General features: G+C 35.8%; 1 protein-coding gene and 1 pseudogene across 2 annotated transcripts in view; both read left to right on the forward strand.

Moving 5' to 3' along the window:
* Window positions 1–16952, forward strand: part of UHRF2 (ubiquitin like with PHD and ring finger domains 2) — a 94560-nt gene extending 77608 nt beyond the window's left edge. Inside the window, exons 10-16 of one of the 2 annotated variants that reach the window (XM_066257211.1) lie at window positions 1859–1965; window positions 5755–5917; window positions 6589–6729; window positions 8934–9033; window positions 9344–9501; window positions 13767–13865; window positions 15919–16952. In XM_066257211.1, the coding sequence (XP_066113308.1) occupies window positions 1859–1965; window positions 5755–5917; window positions 6589–6729; window positions 8934–9033; window positions 9344–9501; window positions 13767–13865; window positions 15919–16065 (915 nt within the window). In that variant the 3' untranslated portion in view covers window positions 16066–16952. Of the gene's footprint in view, window positions 1–1858; window positions 1966–5754; window positions 5918–6588; window positions 6730–8933; window positions 9034–9343; window positions 9502–13766; window positions 13866–13900; window positions 14001–15918 lie in introns of those variants that run through there. The other variant, XM_066257212.1, reaches the window with a different exon arrangement.
* LOC136327709 (U2 spliceosomal RNA) lies at window positions 1216–1356 on the forward strand (annotated as a pseudogene).
* Window positions 16953–17477: the final 525 nt, after the last annotated feature.

The following is a 17477-nucleotide window of genomic DNA, read 5'->3' on the forward strand; positions in this document are numbered from 1 at the left end:
GAAATATTTATACAGCTACTTCATGTAGCATCTACTTTTTTTGGCTTTTTTTTCACATTTGGTAAATACTTGATACAATTTAGTGATAGGTAATTCACTTGAATGTAATTTGATTGAACTTATAGAGTGTGAAATCCAGGGAATTTACCATCCTCTTAAGATTTTTTTTTTTTTAATAAATTTTTATTAATGGTAATGGGATGACATTAATAAATCAGGGTACATATATTCAAAGAAAACATGTCTAGGTTATTTTGTCATTAAATTATGTTGCGTACCCCTCACCCAAAGTCAGATTGTCCTCCGCCACCCTCTATCTAGTTCTCTGTGCCCCTCCCCCTCCCCCTAACTCTCTCCCTCCCTCCCTCCCATGTCCTCCCTCCCCCCACCCCTGGTAAGCACCACACTCTTGTCCATGTCTCTTAGTCTCATTTTTATGTTCCACCAGTGTATGGAATCATGTAGTTCTTGTTTTTTTCTGATTTACTTATTTCACTCCTTATAATGTTATCAAGATCCCACCATTTTGCTGTAAATAATCTGATGTCATTTCTTATGGCTGAGTAGTATTCCATAGTGTATATGTGCCACATCTTCTTTATCCAGTCTTCTATTGAAGGGCTTTTTGGTTGTTTCCATGTCTTGGCCACTGTGAACAGTGCTGCAATGAACATGGGGCTACATGTGTCTTCACGTATCAATGTTTCTGAGGTTTTGGGGTATATACTCAGTAGAGGGATTGCTGGGTCATAAGGTAGTTCTATTTGCAGTTTTTTGAGGAACCACCATACTTTCCTCCATAATGGTTGTACTACTTTACAGTCCCACCAACAGTGAATGAGGGTTCCTTTTTCTACACAGCCTCTCCAACATTTGCTATTACCCGTCTTGTTGATAATAGCTAATCTAACAGGGGTGAGGTGGTATCTCATTGTAGTTTTGATTTGCATTTCTCTAATAACTAATGAAGCTGAGTATCTTTTCATATATCTGTTGGCCATTTGTATCTCTTCCTGGGAGAAGTGTCTGTTCATGTCCTCTTCCCATTTTTTTATGGGATTGTTTGTTTGTTGTTGAGTTTTATGAGTTCTTTGTAAATTTTGGATATTAGACCCCCTCTTAAGATTTTAAAGTTGAAATTTAGCAGCAAACTTGGATGTGATGTAGATTCCTGTCAGGAAATCAGTTATAGAGGTTTATTAAAATGGTACTCCTACCGCTTCTTGGCCTTTTGGCTAAAATCAAAGGTAGTATCTGTTCTTATCAGTAAAATGGTACTCCATCAAAAACCTGGAAGCTAATATTGATACATTTATTTTAATAATACTGAACTAAATGAAACTATTTCCAGCCCATAAGAGCTAATTTTGTAACATTCTTTATATTATTTTACATATATATGCATATATATGTGCATATATATATATGTATATGTATATAGCATGAGAATAGTTCGGAGGTGTATAATTTTAAAATGAAATCTTTTGATCAAGTAATATAACTTGAAGGTATACTATATATAAAATTACATTTGGCCTGACCTGTGGTGGCACAGTGGATAATTTACCTGGAACACTGAGGTCACTGTTTCAAAACCCTGGCCTTGCCTGATCAGGACACATATGAGAAGCAATTACTATGAGTTGATGCTTCCTGCTCCTCCCTGAACCCTATTCTCTTTCTTCTCTCTCTTAAAAAAAAAAAAAATTGCATGTGAATTGGGCTTTATTTTGGTAGATATCTTGAGAAAACATGTCAGTTTACAACATCCTAACTAAATGTTCATACTCTGAAACAAAAATTAACGGAATTATACTTGGATTTAGGTGTCTTAATGATGAAAAATCTTCTTCTGCAGGACCGAGGGGATGAATTCACATACACTGGGAGTGGTGGTAAAAATCTTGCTGGTAATAAAAGAATTGGTGCACCATCGGCTGATCAAACATTAACAAACATGAACAGGTACTCTTTATTGTTAGAGTTTGTTAAGACTATTTAGAATATGGACTTTGTATAAATGTTTGATCATAAGACTGTAATTTATAACTTGGACTATAGAGGAGAATCTTAAATTGAAAGTTAAAGATCTAAAATTAAAACCTTTTACCTGATTATACAATATTTTGCAAGCATCCTAGCTTATTTCTTTGAATTATTATTTTTTAAATGATGTAATTCCCAGTCTTAATAGGTGTGCTTTGCATTTTAAAACATGCTGAATCCTTTGAAAGAAAGGAACCTATATAATTTAAGTGAAATTGAGGACAAGGTGGCTTATCTACTACCACAGGTCAAAGTTATGTTCTACTCAACACAGATTTCTTTTTTAAAGTGACAAAGTTCTTTTTAGAAGAGACACGAATGTGGAACAGGGTTATGTTCGGGAACCACATTTATGCACACAAGTGACTCAACAAATAACTTAATCAGAACTACACTCAAGGTGTTTTTTAGGTTTTATAATAAGATTCTTTAAATATTATGAGAGAATGTTTAGTGACAGAGTGACCTTTTTTTAACTAAATGCTTATATAAGGCATTACAAAAGAGCCACCTTGTGTTGACCTTGACTGTATAGAAGTATTAATGACATTCCATTTTCCATGGGAATAGAAAATTTAATAACTTTAAATTTTCCTTTGTAAATGCATGCTAATATCAATAATAAGTAACCCAAACCATCAGATAGCAATGATTACATTATAATTTGTCATACTGATCATTTTGTAATTTCATAAAGTTTAAAATTTTTTGGCATTCTATTAATAAAGGTATTCTGTGGGTTATTGCATAAAATTGAGTATTTTCAACTTTCTTGAGTCTTAATCACTCAGTTTTAAGTAGTATGCCCATAATTTCTGATTACTGTGTGAAGTAAAGAATATACCAGTATGATTTCAAGATTTTATTGCATACCAGGTTATATAGAATGTTTTCATGTCTTTCTTCTATATTATTTCTGACAATAGGATTATTTTCTGAACCAGCAGAGGAGACAGGTCAGATTTGCTGGTGCAAACGTTCCTGAGGCAGGACTCAGTCACTAGTCTTTTTCTAGCAAGATAGCTGCTCTTTAGGAGGAATGATCTTAAAAGAATTTAGAAATATTTTATTTTTTTGTCCATGAAAATGTATCTTGAATTTGCAAAAGGCTTTTCCAGGTTGTCAGATCTGAAAATTATATTTTTCCCTTTAATAATAATAGATTATTTTTTTTGAATGAAACTTCTTTCATAACTACCTGAGCTTGAAATGTACACAGTAGATTCTTTTCAAGCTTTTGAAGAATCTAACAAATAAACCCTGTTTATCATGTTATAATGTTATTATAAAATAATTGACAAGTAGTAAAAATGTTTTAAAGGAAGGTAGTGACAGTGAAATATTAACTCAAAACACTTCAGGATTGATATCAGTGGTGGGATTCAGCCGGTTGGCATCGGTTGGGCAGAACTGATACCTAATTTTTTGTTGAGTTTGGCAAACTGGTTGTTAAAATGGCACTTGTAATTAGGTTTCTCTCTAAGGTGGGCGCCTGGGCAGCTGCCCAGTGTGGAAATCATAAATTTACATTTCTCCTATTTAACATTCATCTGCACAACAGCGTATATTCTAACGCCCATAGTAATATTCATTCCGTCCATAGGGGGAAATAATTGCAAGTGAGGATGCCAATCATGAAGTAATACGGAAATATCTTAAATAACAGTTTTATTTTTCGTCAGGTATTATTTAATATTTTTTCAATAACATTTTAAAACTCTTATAATCCAGTTTTGTATACCTCTTTTATTGTTCTTATTTAAGTATTAAATGCATGAAATAATGAACTACTTTTCAGTATATCTTTTTTTATACTTAAAACAGTCATTAGTACAGATAACCGGTTGTTAAATTATTTGAATCCCACCGCTGGTTGATATATCATAGAGACTAACATCTATTCAGTTAATTTATACATTAAGCTCTGAGTGTGCCTTGTGACTGATTGATTGTAAAGACCTCTTGGGCAAAGGTGCCTACATGTTTCATAAATGTGAAAACTGAAGTGGAAGTCCCTTAGTTCTGACCTGTAGTACACTCTTGCCTGACTAGTATATATGGTCCAATTTATTTTTCTTCTCTGCTAAGAGGTAGTTTGATACCCGCTTTTTACTTTTGAGAAATTTGTTCCTATTTCTTCTCAGTTCTTCCACTTTATGAAACTGAAAAGGGCAGCAAGGTAACCTGGATATCCTTGATCCAGGGTAGTTAGAGCAACCAACTGAGCTGCAGATAGAGTAATGGAAGAGCCTTGCTATTTTTGCTGTTTTGGCTAGTTTCATCCTCTTGGACACAACATACTTGAAGAGCCGAAATACTTATGTGTAACTAGAAGTGAGTTAATGCCAGTTAGTGGTGGCAGTCATTGTGACCAAGCACCAAAAAATTCTAGTCATTGACATGAAGATAGTATTTATCCTTATTCTAGCTCTTTAAGAAGATAAAGTATGTATTGAGAAGCTATTCCATAAATAAAATGCAATACTGGCGCTAGAGTTGATGTCTGTATTTTCTTTCACCTCCCTGAGTTTTAATGCATCTTTCTTTTGAGATAAAAAAGACAAGTTGGTAAGGTCTTAAAGTTCATTTACTTTAACAATATAGTTATGATCAAAATTTTTTTTGTCTCATTTTTGATCAAGATATTTTAGTAGATTATTAGTCATTAGGTCTTAAGGCCTATTTTTTGAGCCTATATAAAGAGAACTATACCTTGAACAGGTATTTGTATCGAATCTGATTTCATCAGATTTTGTGTGTATGTGTGCATGTGTGTGTATTTTTTACCTTACATGTTCTCAGTGGGTTTTTTTTAACCTAAGTTAGGAGTAGGTGTTTTAGAGGGAAAAGAATTAATTTTAAGTAAATTCTACTTTTGGAGGGTTTTTTGTGGGGGAGGAAGGTGTTTGGCAAGACTAAGTTCTCCCAAGAAAGGTCTTCTAACATCTAATAAGCTTACGAATTAATTACTAGTAAGTGAGTACACATACTAAGAAAGCTTCAGCTAAATCAGGTGCTACTCTCAGCTCAGTGTTCCTCCTTGTTCATGTGTCATCAGTGAAATGCAGTGATCTTGTGTAGCTAGAAATCTTTATTGTCATGATTTAGCACACACATTTGAATGCTTCACTTTTATTTAAACTTATCTTTTGCTGGAGGTCTTTAAAGGATATTCTCAATATTGAACTTGTTCTTAATATCTCTAAACTTTAAGGATTCTCTGTTATCTTAAACGTGGACAGTGGACCTAGAGAGTCATTTGTACCTTGCTGAAAAATTTGTTTTTCTGGATTTCTTTCTACATTAGTCCAGCAATTTATCTCACTCCCTTATCTAAAATAACTATTGCAACAATCACTTGCTTTAGTTTTCCAACTTTTTCCCTTCCCTCAACAAACGTTATTTAAAGAAAATTCCATGTATTTCTAGTTGTTTTCTATTATACGTGGCACAGATGTTATTACTTTCAGAAGAACCCTACAGGCTATCTGAGAACCAATCCCCTGGCTTGGGGGTGACATCAGAAAACTGATTTGTCTTCTCTGCTGGTGGGGGAATGCATAATCCTATTATCTGGAATAATATGGAAAGAATCATAGAATCTTAATCTATCAGGTAAGGCATAATTCACCTTTTAATTGAGCTAATGATGTGATTATATACTTGAAGAAAGATTACTTGGTATAAAGACTTTGTCTTATTTTTTAGGGCATTGGCCCTAAACTGTGATGCTCCATTGGATGATAAAATTGGAGCAGAATCTCGGAATTGGAGAGCTGGTAAGCCAGTCAGAGTGATACGCAGTTTTAAAGGGAGGAAGATCAGCAAATATGCTCCTGAAGAAGGCAACAGATATGATGGCATTTATAAGGTGCTCTATCTGGCATGACCTCTTGTTAGTCATTCTTCCTGGGCTTTCAGGACAGGGTTACCACAGGGAACTTCTTGACTGTGGGTGGGTCAAGGAAACTGTAGATCATCTTAGTTGGTATTTCTGCTTTTTCTGGAAATATAACATATACAAAGTGAGCTCTTAACTTTGATATTTTCTAATTTCAAGTCCATAAGGGCAGAGCTATATTTTGGGTTAAGCTTTTTATAACTGTGTTCTCTATGATAAAACCATTTTAAAAAAAATTAAATAACTTGGCCATTGTTGATCTTGATTCTTACATATCTTTCAGTATGATTTTAAATGTAATAGATTTTCAAGCAGAGTACATTATGATTTTTAAAATATGTTGTATTCTTTGTTAAAAAACAGGCTATGCCATTTCTATTTACTGTTATGCAAAATTCCATTAATAAGGATAATGTTAGTATTTCAAATGTATAGCAATCTATACTTATATGGGAACTACTATAATAGGAAATAAGGTCAAAATAATATTTTGGTGCATAATCAGTGTATTTACTATTACAGCAATTAACAAGTACCTTTTGAAGTTGCATTTAGTTTTGGCAAGTTGAAACCAATAATATGTTGACATAGATAAGTTTAAACTTTAAATCTCAAACTAGTACTGAAATATTATGATTTAGGTGGTGAAATACTGGCCAGAGATTTCATCAAGCCATGGATTCTTGGTTTGGCGCTATCTTTTAAGAAGAGATGATGTAGAGCCTGCTCCTTGGACCTCAGAAGGAATAGAACGGTCAAGGAGATTATGCCTACGTTTACAGGTTAGATTACATTTCTAGGCTACTTGTATATTCATAAAAACCTCTACTATCAACATACCTCAACACTGGATATAACCCACAGCAGTTGATCAGAGGATGGTAAGGGGTAAGAATGAGATCATGACAAGTATACAGAGGGAAAAGCAGTAAAAGAGTAGCATTCTAGGTGTCAGACTGCCCTCACACCAAGAATTATGCTTGGGAAAAGTTGGGCTAGTCAGTGAAAAGTAAAGTATTTCCAATTTAATATGAAAATGACTTGAAGTATGAGGGAAAGGAATACATAAAATTTAGGTATAGAAGACCTTGAGAAGAGAAGTTTATCCTAGATGGTATAGGGGGTGTGTCTCTGGTAGGGGAAGGGGGGAGGTGGCTTATAAGAGTGGTCTATTTCCTACCCTTCTCACTTTTCCCCACCCCTTTTCTCTCTTCCCCCTCAAAGCTGCTTCCCTGTCCTGTCACCACCTTTAGTGTTGTGCCTTTTTTTTCTCTTTGCCCATGCATAGCTGTTAACCCATAAAAGACTGTTGGTTTTGTGTGCATAGTGGATGGTATGGCTACATTCCTCCTCCACTGCCTATATACCCTAGACTTTATCCCTGACACTGACTTCAGAGCATGGTTTTAGTTCATTCTTCATCATTTCCCATTGTTGTGCTTTCCGTAAAGAGTACCAGCTTTGTCATTTTCCCTGGCTCTGCCCATACTGCATGTGTAGGGGCTGAACTATGGGCAAGTGTCTGACCACCCAGGCAGGTGAGTGTGTGTCTTCTAGTGCAAGTCTGTTTCTGTTTTTGTTTTCTTTTTAAATTTGTAGAATTGATTGTTTAAATGAGACCCATCAGCTGCTAAAATAACTGCCAAAATACAGGTGACCCTTGAACAACACAGGGATTCTAGGGTCATCAATCCTTCTGTGCACAATTGAAAAGCAATGCATAACTCTTGATTCCACAAAAACTTAAGTACTAGTAAACTGTTGACTGGAAGCCTTACGATAACATCAACAGACTACTGACACATATTTTGTATGTTATATGTATTATATACTATATTCTTATAATAACATAAACTAGAGAAAAGACATGTTATTAAGGAAAGTCTAAAGAAGAAAAAATACATTTACTGTACTATCCTGTACTTGATACTGTAAGTTTACATCACCTATTTATAAGATTAATCTTCTGTCAGTACCTATATCAATACTGTCTTATAGATGCAAAACACTAGATATAATATATGTATTACTAACAATAAACATAAAAAATGTAAAAAAGAAATGTATATTTATTTATAGGTATAATGGCTCATGAATTGAAATCTCTAAAAATTTTTTCTATATATATATATATATATATATTTATTGAAAAGAATTCACATATAAGTAGACCCACACAGAACTGATCTATGTTTTTTAAAAGACATTTTCAGATCCATTGCTCATCAAAGAATATTCTAAGTAGGTTAGACATGAAACTGTGAACGGAAGCATGTAACTCCATCTACTATGATGAGATAATGTATCATTGATGAGGACTGAAACATACTGAGCTTTAAACATGAGTGTTATCACAAACCATGTCCCTCAAAAAGGGTAGCCAGTAAAATACAAGGATAATAGGTGGAATTTATTTCTTTGGCTGATAAAGAATTCAGTAATTTAGTGGTGTTAGGTCTCAAAAGCTTTTATTCCCTCCCCACCCCACCCCTATTTTGAGAAATCAGAAATTTGGCCCTTAATGTTTTGGTGGGGGGTTTTTGTTTTGTTTTTTAGATTGGCTCCACAATTTAGTGTAATCCCATCTATGTGAGTACCATCTATTTGCTCTGCAGTTGATCTTTGCTTATCTTCATATCAAAATCCTACTTTCCTTTCTTCCTCAAAATTTTCAAGCCACCTTGTCACAACTCCCGTAAACTTATCTTTCTGTTTTAGACCTGAAACTAAGATCAGTGTATTCTAAAATGGAATTTCTTAACCAAAACTACATGGTTTTACACTGAATTTTGGATCTTAGTAGTTTTCTGTCCTTTCAATTTTGTTTCTTTAAGTCTCTGTTTATATAAAGTGTCCTTTTTATAAAGTCATTCAGTTAGGGGAAGCATAGACTCTTCTCCCTCCCCTTTTTAAATTTCTCACCAGGATCTTGAACTCCCCTTCTCTGTGAAGCTTAAGTCTACATTATACTTTTCCCCCCCATCAGTATCCAGTAGGTTACCCTTCAGATAAGGAAGGGAAGAAGACTAAAGGACAGTCAAAGAAGCAAGCCAGTGGAGCCTCAAAGAGGCCAACTCCGGATGATGGTAGGTAATGATTACAGAAAATAACGTAGTTTCTAATAAAGAGAAATAGTAAGAGAATAAATTGAGAAACTCGTAAGAGAATAAAAACAAAATTAAGGGGTTAGGGTTTTTTTTTTGGTGTGTGGGGATACTTTTATTGTATTTTAGTAGTGTGAGAACCAAAACAGCAGCAAATACAGTGTCCAAAACTCCAGGGGAAGTTGGTTAGGTTATCTTAATGCTGAATATTACTGGTGTCAGTTATCTCTTTTGTTTCATTGTTCTGCTTAGAATCACTTACAAGTTCTGATGTATTTTTAAATAAATCTAGATGATTGTCCAAGTGCCTCCAAAGTGTTCAAAGCATCAGATTCAGCAGAAGCAGTTGAGGCTTACCAACTAACCTCTCAGCAACAACATCTAATCAGGGAAGATCATCAAAACCAGAAGCTATGGGATGAAGTGCTTGCACATCTTGTGGAAGGACCAGTATGTAAAGATTTATTTTTTGTTATAATAACATGGCTTTAATTTATTTTTAAGTATAGTTGACATAGAATATTATTAGTGTCAAGTGTCCAACAGAGTGGTTAGACATTTATATACCTATAGAAGTGGTCACCACAATAAGTCTAATAACCATCTGTCGCCATACATAGTCGTCATAAGATTTTATAAATAATTACATCTGATATTAACAAATGATGGGAAATAATTTCCCTATGAATTACCATTTTTACAAGCCACTCAAAATTTGAGCTTTAATTTTTTCATCCAGTGTCTTCAGCTTTCAGAAACAATCTGAAGCAATTCATAAATGCTTTTAAATCTATTTTAGACCTCTTAGATATTGGTTTTTTACCTCTTTGTGTCAAACTTAATAATTTATATTGAGGAACTGTTCATGGGAAGGATTTTCAGTTGTGGGACATACTCAACTTAATCTAAAACTCATCAGGAAAGTTTTTCAGTTTGGAGTTACCTGATAGCATAAGGCTTAAGCAGTTCAGCACAATTTTAATGCCTGTGTGTTCAACCTAGGGGTAAATAAACCAGCATTGATCTATTTAAGTACTTAATATGTTTTGGATCTTTTTTTAACTTTTGGTAATTATAAACTTTTAAAGTAAAAAAGAATTACAGTTAAATGATGTGTGTGATTTTGTAGTAAGACATGTTTTGCAGACAAAGCTTTCTTATTGGATCCCCAAAGCATAGTGTTCAAATTTGATTTGTCTATTCATTTCTTGCTTGCTCACTTGCTTTTATTGTCTTGAATTTTTCTTATAAATTCAAATCTTCTATTTTACTAGATGGTAACCCCTTGAAATATTAAACCCTTGTCATGTGTAATATAGTTACTTTCTAGGGTCCCCCCCCCCCCGCTCCAAAGTAGTGTGATGTGAAGCTATCATTTGTGACCTCTAGTATCCTCTCTTGAAATTACATCTTGTTATCTTTTAGTAATTTCTTCTTTCCAGTGTTCCTTTTATTTCTGCATTAGCCAGAACATCTCATGTGTCTGAAATGAGGTTACTGAATATCTATATGTGCTTTCTATCTGTTTTTCAAGGGAACTCTCATAGAGTTTTTGTGTTGCTTTTTGTTTCAAAATTAGTTATCATTATTAAAGAAGAATCTTCTTGATATAATTGTTAAACTTTTAGGAATGAGTATGGTTTATCAAATACCCTTTGGATTTATGGTGCAGTTATTTCCTTTGCCTAAAAATGTACTATGTTGGGTTATTCTTGGTAGAATGAGGCTTATATGCTTTGAAGACAAAAGTAAAGTGATTTAGCTCTGTGAGAAGTGTTACTTGATTCTTACTCAGGCAAGAAACTCAGGCATAAGGAGAGTCTAACTCTGACAGGTCAGACTCATTTTCACTTAGAGTAATATACAGCAAGCAGTTGTTGATTATGGTCTAATTAGTCTCTGGTTGGAGAGGATACAGCTGGTTAGTGAAAACTCAGGTGAGTTCTATCTGTGGGTGGGCAGGGGACAAAATAGCACATATTGGGGAAGCGAGCCACCTGAGTGCACATGGAAGTTTCTTTGCATATTTGTTATCTCAGTTGGACATGTGTATTGGGCTTTAATGTGAGGCTTTTAATGTGCATATATTGGTGTCAATAGAAAATTTCTCAAAGTAGTTAAAGCCTGTGAAACTTGGCAGGGATATACAAATTTAGTATACTTTCCAACCTCTTCTTTCAATGTAACTTCTTTTTGAAATTAAATTATCAACTGACAGTTCTCAAACAAAAAAAGACCCACCACAAGAGACCCCCCCCCCCCAAACCCTGCCTGCCTGTGGCAGGATCTTACAGGCATGGGTAGGATGATTGTGATATAGCTTTTAATGACATTTTATACTATTGATTGCCCTGGGCACGTTTCATGCCCAGTCTCTTCAAATAAGCCAGGAATACATTTATTAAGTTAGAAAAATCAAGTGTGGGCCATGGTGACTTTTAAATGAATGTGCATACGTATAATATATGCATTGATGTCCAAACACCTTCCTAAGTCCCTACATGATCTGTCATTCCTACCGACCTCTACAGTCTCCTCTTGCTACTTTCTTGGGCCCCACTAGCTTTGGCTACAGTGATCTCTGTGTTATTTGTCACTCAGGCCTTTACATGCTGGGATTCTCTTCTGCATCTTCATGTGGCTCACTCCTTCCATCTCCTATAAGTCTCTGCAATCGTTGCACATTCCTCAGAGAGGCCTTTCCTGACTACCCTTTCTAAGGCAGCCACACTTGACTCTGTTGCTTTGATTTGCTTTGTTTCCTCGGTTACATATAGTATATACTATCTGAAATTGGTTTGGGTTATTTTTTTAGTGTGTTCTCCTAAAGAATATAAAATTCCATGAAAATAGAAATTTGACCTTTTTATCACTGTTATGTAGATGAGTGCTTAGCACATTGTAGCAATTTAGAATACCTCTAGTACATACACTCATAGGCACCATGGAGGTACTGGGGATATATTGGTCATGAGAAAAGGCAATTTGTCAGGGAGAGGGGATCTGGTACTAAATTTATAGTTTCTTCCATATCTCCCCTATATGGTAATATTCTTTTATTATTATTATTATTATTATTTTTTTTTTTTTTTTTTGCATTTTCTTTTCTGAAGCTGGAAACAGGGAGAGACAGTCAGACAAACTCCCGCATGCGCCCGACCGGGATCCACCCGGCACACCCACCATGGGGCGACGCTCTGCCCACCAGGGGGCGATGCTCTGCCCATCCTGGGCGTCACCATGTTGCGACCCTCCTGGGCGTCGCCATATTGCGACCAGAGCCACTCTAGCGCCTGGGGCAGAGGCCACAGAGCCATCCCCAGCGCCCGGGCCATCTTTGCTCCAATGGAGCCTCGGCTGCGGGAGGGGAAGAGAGAGACAGAGAGGAAGGCGCGGCGGAGGGGTGGAGAAGCAAATGGGCGCTTCTCCTATGTGCCCTGGCCGGGAATCGAACCCGGGTCCTCCGCACGCTAGGCCGACGCTCTACCGCTGAGCCAACCGGCCAGGGCTATGGTAATATTCTTTTAATGTGTTGCATAATTCTGTATTGATAATTCAGACTTTCTGTAAATAAGTTAATATCAAGACATAACTTTGAAACTTGAAATTCTTGTATATTAACATAAAGGACATAAAATATACTCCTTTACTATCAAAAATAACTGAATGAAGGATTATTATTCTTGTGACTATTTAAAAAACTTATCCTTCTAGTTTAAAAGAAACAAACAGCTTGGGTAAAGTGGAACTAGTAATGCTTTTGAAGAGTATAGAATATCTATTTGATCGTGTTTGCTTTTGATGGCTCTACGTTTTATAATTTAGTCCCAATTTGAGTAAACATCGCATCAGAGAAATGTGGGACTTTTGGCTTGAGGCAAAACATCACAGTAGATAATCCTAGGAAAATAAATATGTTGATTCTTTGGGGTTTTGGATATAACAGATCTCCCCCCCCCCTTAAAGAAATTCAAGTTTTGTAGCAAAAGATATAATAAATAATACATGTTTATATACTGGAATACCATGTATTTAATAACCTTGAGAAATCCATTTGTGACTTTTTTTTTTCTGTTGTGATATTTGTTTTTAACTGAAAAATAGTAAGGTTTGGGTGGGGGCATTTATGTTTGAGTGTTATATATTTGACTTTGAAACCTTTCCAGTGCAGTCCTGAAATTTAAAACTAATGTGTATATCTTATGAAAGAGCTTTTTCTTTTCAGTTTCTAATACATGTTTACTAGTCATTATAATCACTACTTGATATATATATATATTATATATATATAATATATATATATATATTCCCCCCCACCACCCCCCAGAGTCAGAGAGAGGGATAGATAGGGACAGATAGGAACGGAAAGAGATGAGAAGCATCAATCATCAGGTTTTTTTTGTTGTGGCACTTTAGTTGTTCATTGATTGCTTTCTCATATGTGCCTTGACCATGGGGCTACAGCAGATCAAGTAACCCCTTGCTCAAGCCAGCGACCTTGGGTCCAAGCTGGCAACCTCGGGGTCTTGAACCTGGGTTCTCCGCATCCCAGTCCAATGCTCTATCCACTGTGCCACCACCTGGTCTACTTGATGTATTTCTTAATAGATATGTATTAAATGTGACTAAGACCCTTTTTAAAATCACTTTGAATTTTATTAATATATTATGAAATGCTAACCTTTTTTTTTCTTCCCTTTGGGGGTACCATCTAGAATTTTCTGAAAAAATTGGAACAATCTTTTATGTGTGTCTGCTGCCAGGAGCTAGTTTACCAGCCTGTGACAACAGATTGCCTTCACAATGTCTGTAAAGTAAGTAGAATTTTTTTCTCATTTTTCCTTATTAGGCCAGAAGGCACACTAACCTCCAAACCTGTTTTAGCATGTGAAGAAGCATTTTCCCATAAAACAGAATAGTTACAGAACTTTGCCAGTTCAGAAGCATTTAATTACATCTTGGTGGTAAGTGCATGTTTTAACTGGATAGTAATACTAATTTAAATACATATATAGTTGAGGTATTCTGTCATCTTTGGTGTTGTTGGGGAGGGGTTGAAATGGAGAAGGGTAAGTAAAGTGTTTTTTCTGACAAGTCTTATATGTTTGATACAGTATAGTACAAACTGAAATAGTTGCATGTACTTACTGGAATATAAAACAGATTTTTTTTTTTTTTAAAGTAAGAGGAGAGGAGATAGACTCCCCACATACGCCCTGACTGATATCTATCCAGCAATCTGCCCAGGGCCGAAGTTGGGCCAGCTGAGTTAGCCTCAGCTCCTGGGGCCAGTGCTCGAACCAGTCAAGCCACTGACTGTGAGAGGGGGAGAGGGGAGGAAGAGAGAAGCAGATGTGCTTCTCATGTGTGCCCTGGCCTGGGATCAAACCCAGGACGTCTGCATGCCAGGGTGATGCTCTATCCACTGAGCCAACCAGCCAGGGCCTAAAATTGATTTTATATGCTAGCTTTTCCAGAGGAATTGAATATTGTGTTATCAGTATGGTGTGAAAGAAAAATTTGAGTTATAACAAAAACAAGATTGGAATCTTATTCTACTACTTGATTGTTGTGTGTCCTGACCTAACTTCCAAACTTCAGTTTCTTTTATAAAGTGGAAACAAACCTTCCACATATGTGTTTCTGCCTGATTTGAATTAGTAAATTGTATAATATATTTAGTACTTTTAAATACATTTTTGGAAGACACATTACCTGTTATTTGATAATATATAATTTAGTTCTTAGTGGGGAAATCCTGAATTCTTTAGTGCTCTATCTGAAAAGAATAGGATTAAAATCGATCCTAGAAGATGAGCCTATTGAGAACCGTAATCTGTAACACTCTTATTTTTCTGGATGAGGAAATTAAAACATGCAAAAGTGAAGTCATTTACCTGAAGTCTCACAGTATGTGCTAGAGCAGTGATTTTCAACCCATGTGCCTCAAGAATTTTTAAAACATGCAGTACCTGACTGTTTAGTCAGGGCACTGACCTCTTTTCCTTTAGATTGTCAAATAACAAAATGACAGCAGCCAACACAACAGCTGTTTGGTGTGAATGCCCTGTCTTGAACTCTAAATATACTGCTCACAAACATCAGGGGATATTTCAAAATGAAGCAATAAAATATCCCCTGATGTTTGTGAGCAGTATATATAGGTCACATGATAAAATTGCATCTTTACTGGTCACATCACATAATAAGGTTGCATCTGATTGGTTAATTCTTGGTGCCAGATATTTTTATATATAAGTATAGGCACCTTTAAAAAGTCACTTTGGAGCAAAAAGGATGAGTTAATTACTATTACTTTTTTATCAGTCAAAATCACAGTATACCTATTTTTGTCAGATTGGCAAAACATATATTTTTTGGTGTGCCATAAAATTTTAATAGTTTATGTGTCCCATGAGATGAAAAAGGTTACAAATTGCTGTGCCAGAGGTAGAACTGAAGCCACCATGTCTGTAGACTAGTGTTCATAGTCCAAGATTCAGACCTTTTTTTTTTTTTTTTTTTTTTTTTATTCATTATAGAGAGGGGGGAGAGAGAGAGAGAGAGAGAGAGAGAGAAGGGAGGAGGAGCAGGAAGCATCAACTCCCATATGTGCCTTGACCGGGCAAGCCCAGGGTTTTGAACCGGCAACCTCAGCGTTTCCAGGTTGACGCTTTATCCACTCTGCCACCACAGGTCAGGCCAGATTCAGGCCTTTTTAGTTCTTCATATTTTATGCTTTTTTAAAAAATTGCCAAACAGTATGTTTCTAGTTCCTATTTTGTTGAGTACTTTTCTACATGTATTACCCTCAGATGTAATTGAGTGTATTTTTTGGATTATTTGTTGTGTTGTGTTTTGCCCTAGGATTGTTTACAGCGTTCCTTTAAGGCTCAAGTTTTCTCCTGCCCTGCTTGCCGGCATGATCTTGGCCAGAATTACACCATGATTCCCAATGAGATTCTCCAGACTCTACTTGACCTTTTCTTCCCTGGCTACAGTAAAGGACGATGATCTGTCTGCTTCCACTGTGTTGCTTCTGGTGATTTTTTTTTGGACAATAAAAAATCTAAAGAGATTAGGGGTGGGTGGGGGTGGAAGCAATGGTGGACCATATCTCTCATTTCTGAAGCAGCTAATCCTCTTTCCTACATAGCCTTCATCTTGTGTGTGTAGTAAGAGGCCCATTTCTCAACTGTCTTTTAAATATCAAAAGGTAGTTCCTGTCAGTAACAACTAGTTGTAATGAGTAAAAGTCAAAGCCTCAGCTCTAGTTGATATCCAAGTTATGATTTATTTTGCAACTACCTCAGGACAGAAAAGATTTATGGGGATTTTTTAAATCATTGAATAATTAGTTAAATGAATTTTAGCTACACACTGCCCCCCAAATATTAGTTGTGCCTGGTTCATGTAATTTGATTTTACAGAAAAGGAAATGACACTTGAGATCATTGGAATGAACGCAGCTTCTGTAGTATGTATAATACATTTTTAATATCTTGTTCCATTACAATGTGAGTTTTGCAAGGATAGGTTCATTTTTTAGCCCATTTTGTGATCTCCATTGTGCTTTTTTCTGGTGTTTTATGCAAATTGACTACTAATGACCAATGAGAACAATATGAACGCATTGTTGCTGCATTAGTGTAATGTGTGGTTTTGCACTTAAAAGAGGTATTCCGATGCTCTAAATATAAATGTTTATGAAAAGCCTCTTCTGTACTAGTCAAACTGCTTTTAGTGAGTCTCACCAGTGGTTTTACATCTGCAGAGCACTGAGAACTGGGCTGACTTTTGAGAGGGCTGAAATTGCTTCATATTGTGATCCTAAATTTTATATTCACTATACTCCCTAAAGTATACCTTAATAAATATTTTATGACCAGCAAAATAGCTCATCTTGCTTCACTGTTTTACATTTGTCTGGCTTATATTATGTATTTTTAGGAACCAATCATTTTCAGAGTACTTCATTGTATGTATTTATTGAAACATTTCACACAATTTTCACTCTTGATTTTTGGTAATGAGAGCTAATATGAACTCTGAAGCACTAAGGACAGATTTCACCCTGGATTAATTTTACTAAATGGGAAAAATGTTCAAGATTAGAACCAAGTGACCTCTTAACAACTTAGTCTTTTTTTTTTTTTTAAGCGAGGGGGGCAGAAAGGAGAGAGATGAGAAACATCAACTCATAGTTGTGGCACTTTAGTTGTTCATTGATTAATTCTCATACATGCGTTGACTGGGGGGCGTTCAAGCTGAGTCAGTAACCCCTTGCTCAAGCCGGTGACCATGGGATCATTTCGAAGGTCCCACACAGAAGCCAGCGATCTCAGGGTCCTACGTCAATGCTTTATCCACTGCACCATCACGGGTCAGGCACAACTTCAGCATTTTGTTCAATTTTAGCATGACCA

The sequence above is a fragment of the Saccopteryx bilineata genome, chromosome 2 (assembly GCF_036850765.1).
Source record: "Saccopteryx bilineata isolate mSacBil1 chromosome 2, mSacBil1_pri_phased_curated, whole genome shotgun sequence".
Classification (NCBI taxonomy): Eukaryota; Metazoa; Chordata; class Mammalia; order Chiroptera; family Emballonuridae; genus Saccopteryx; species Saccopteryx bilineata.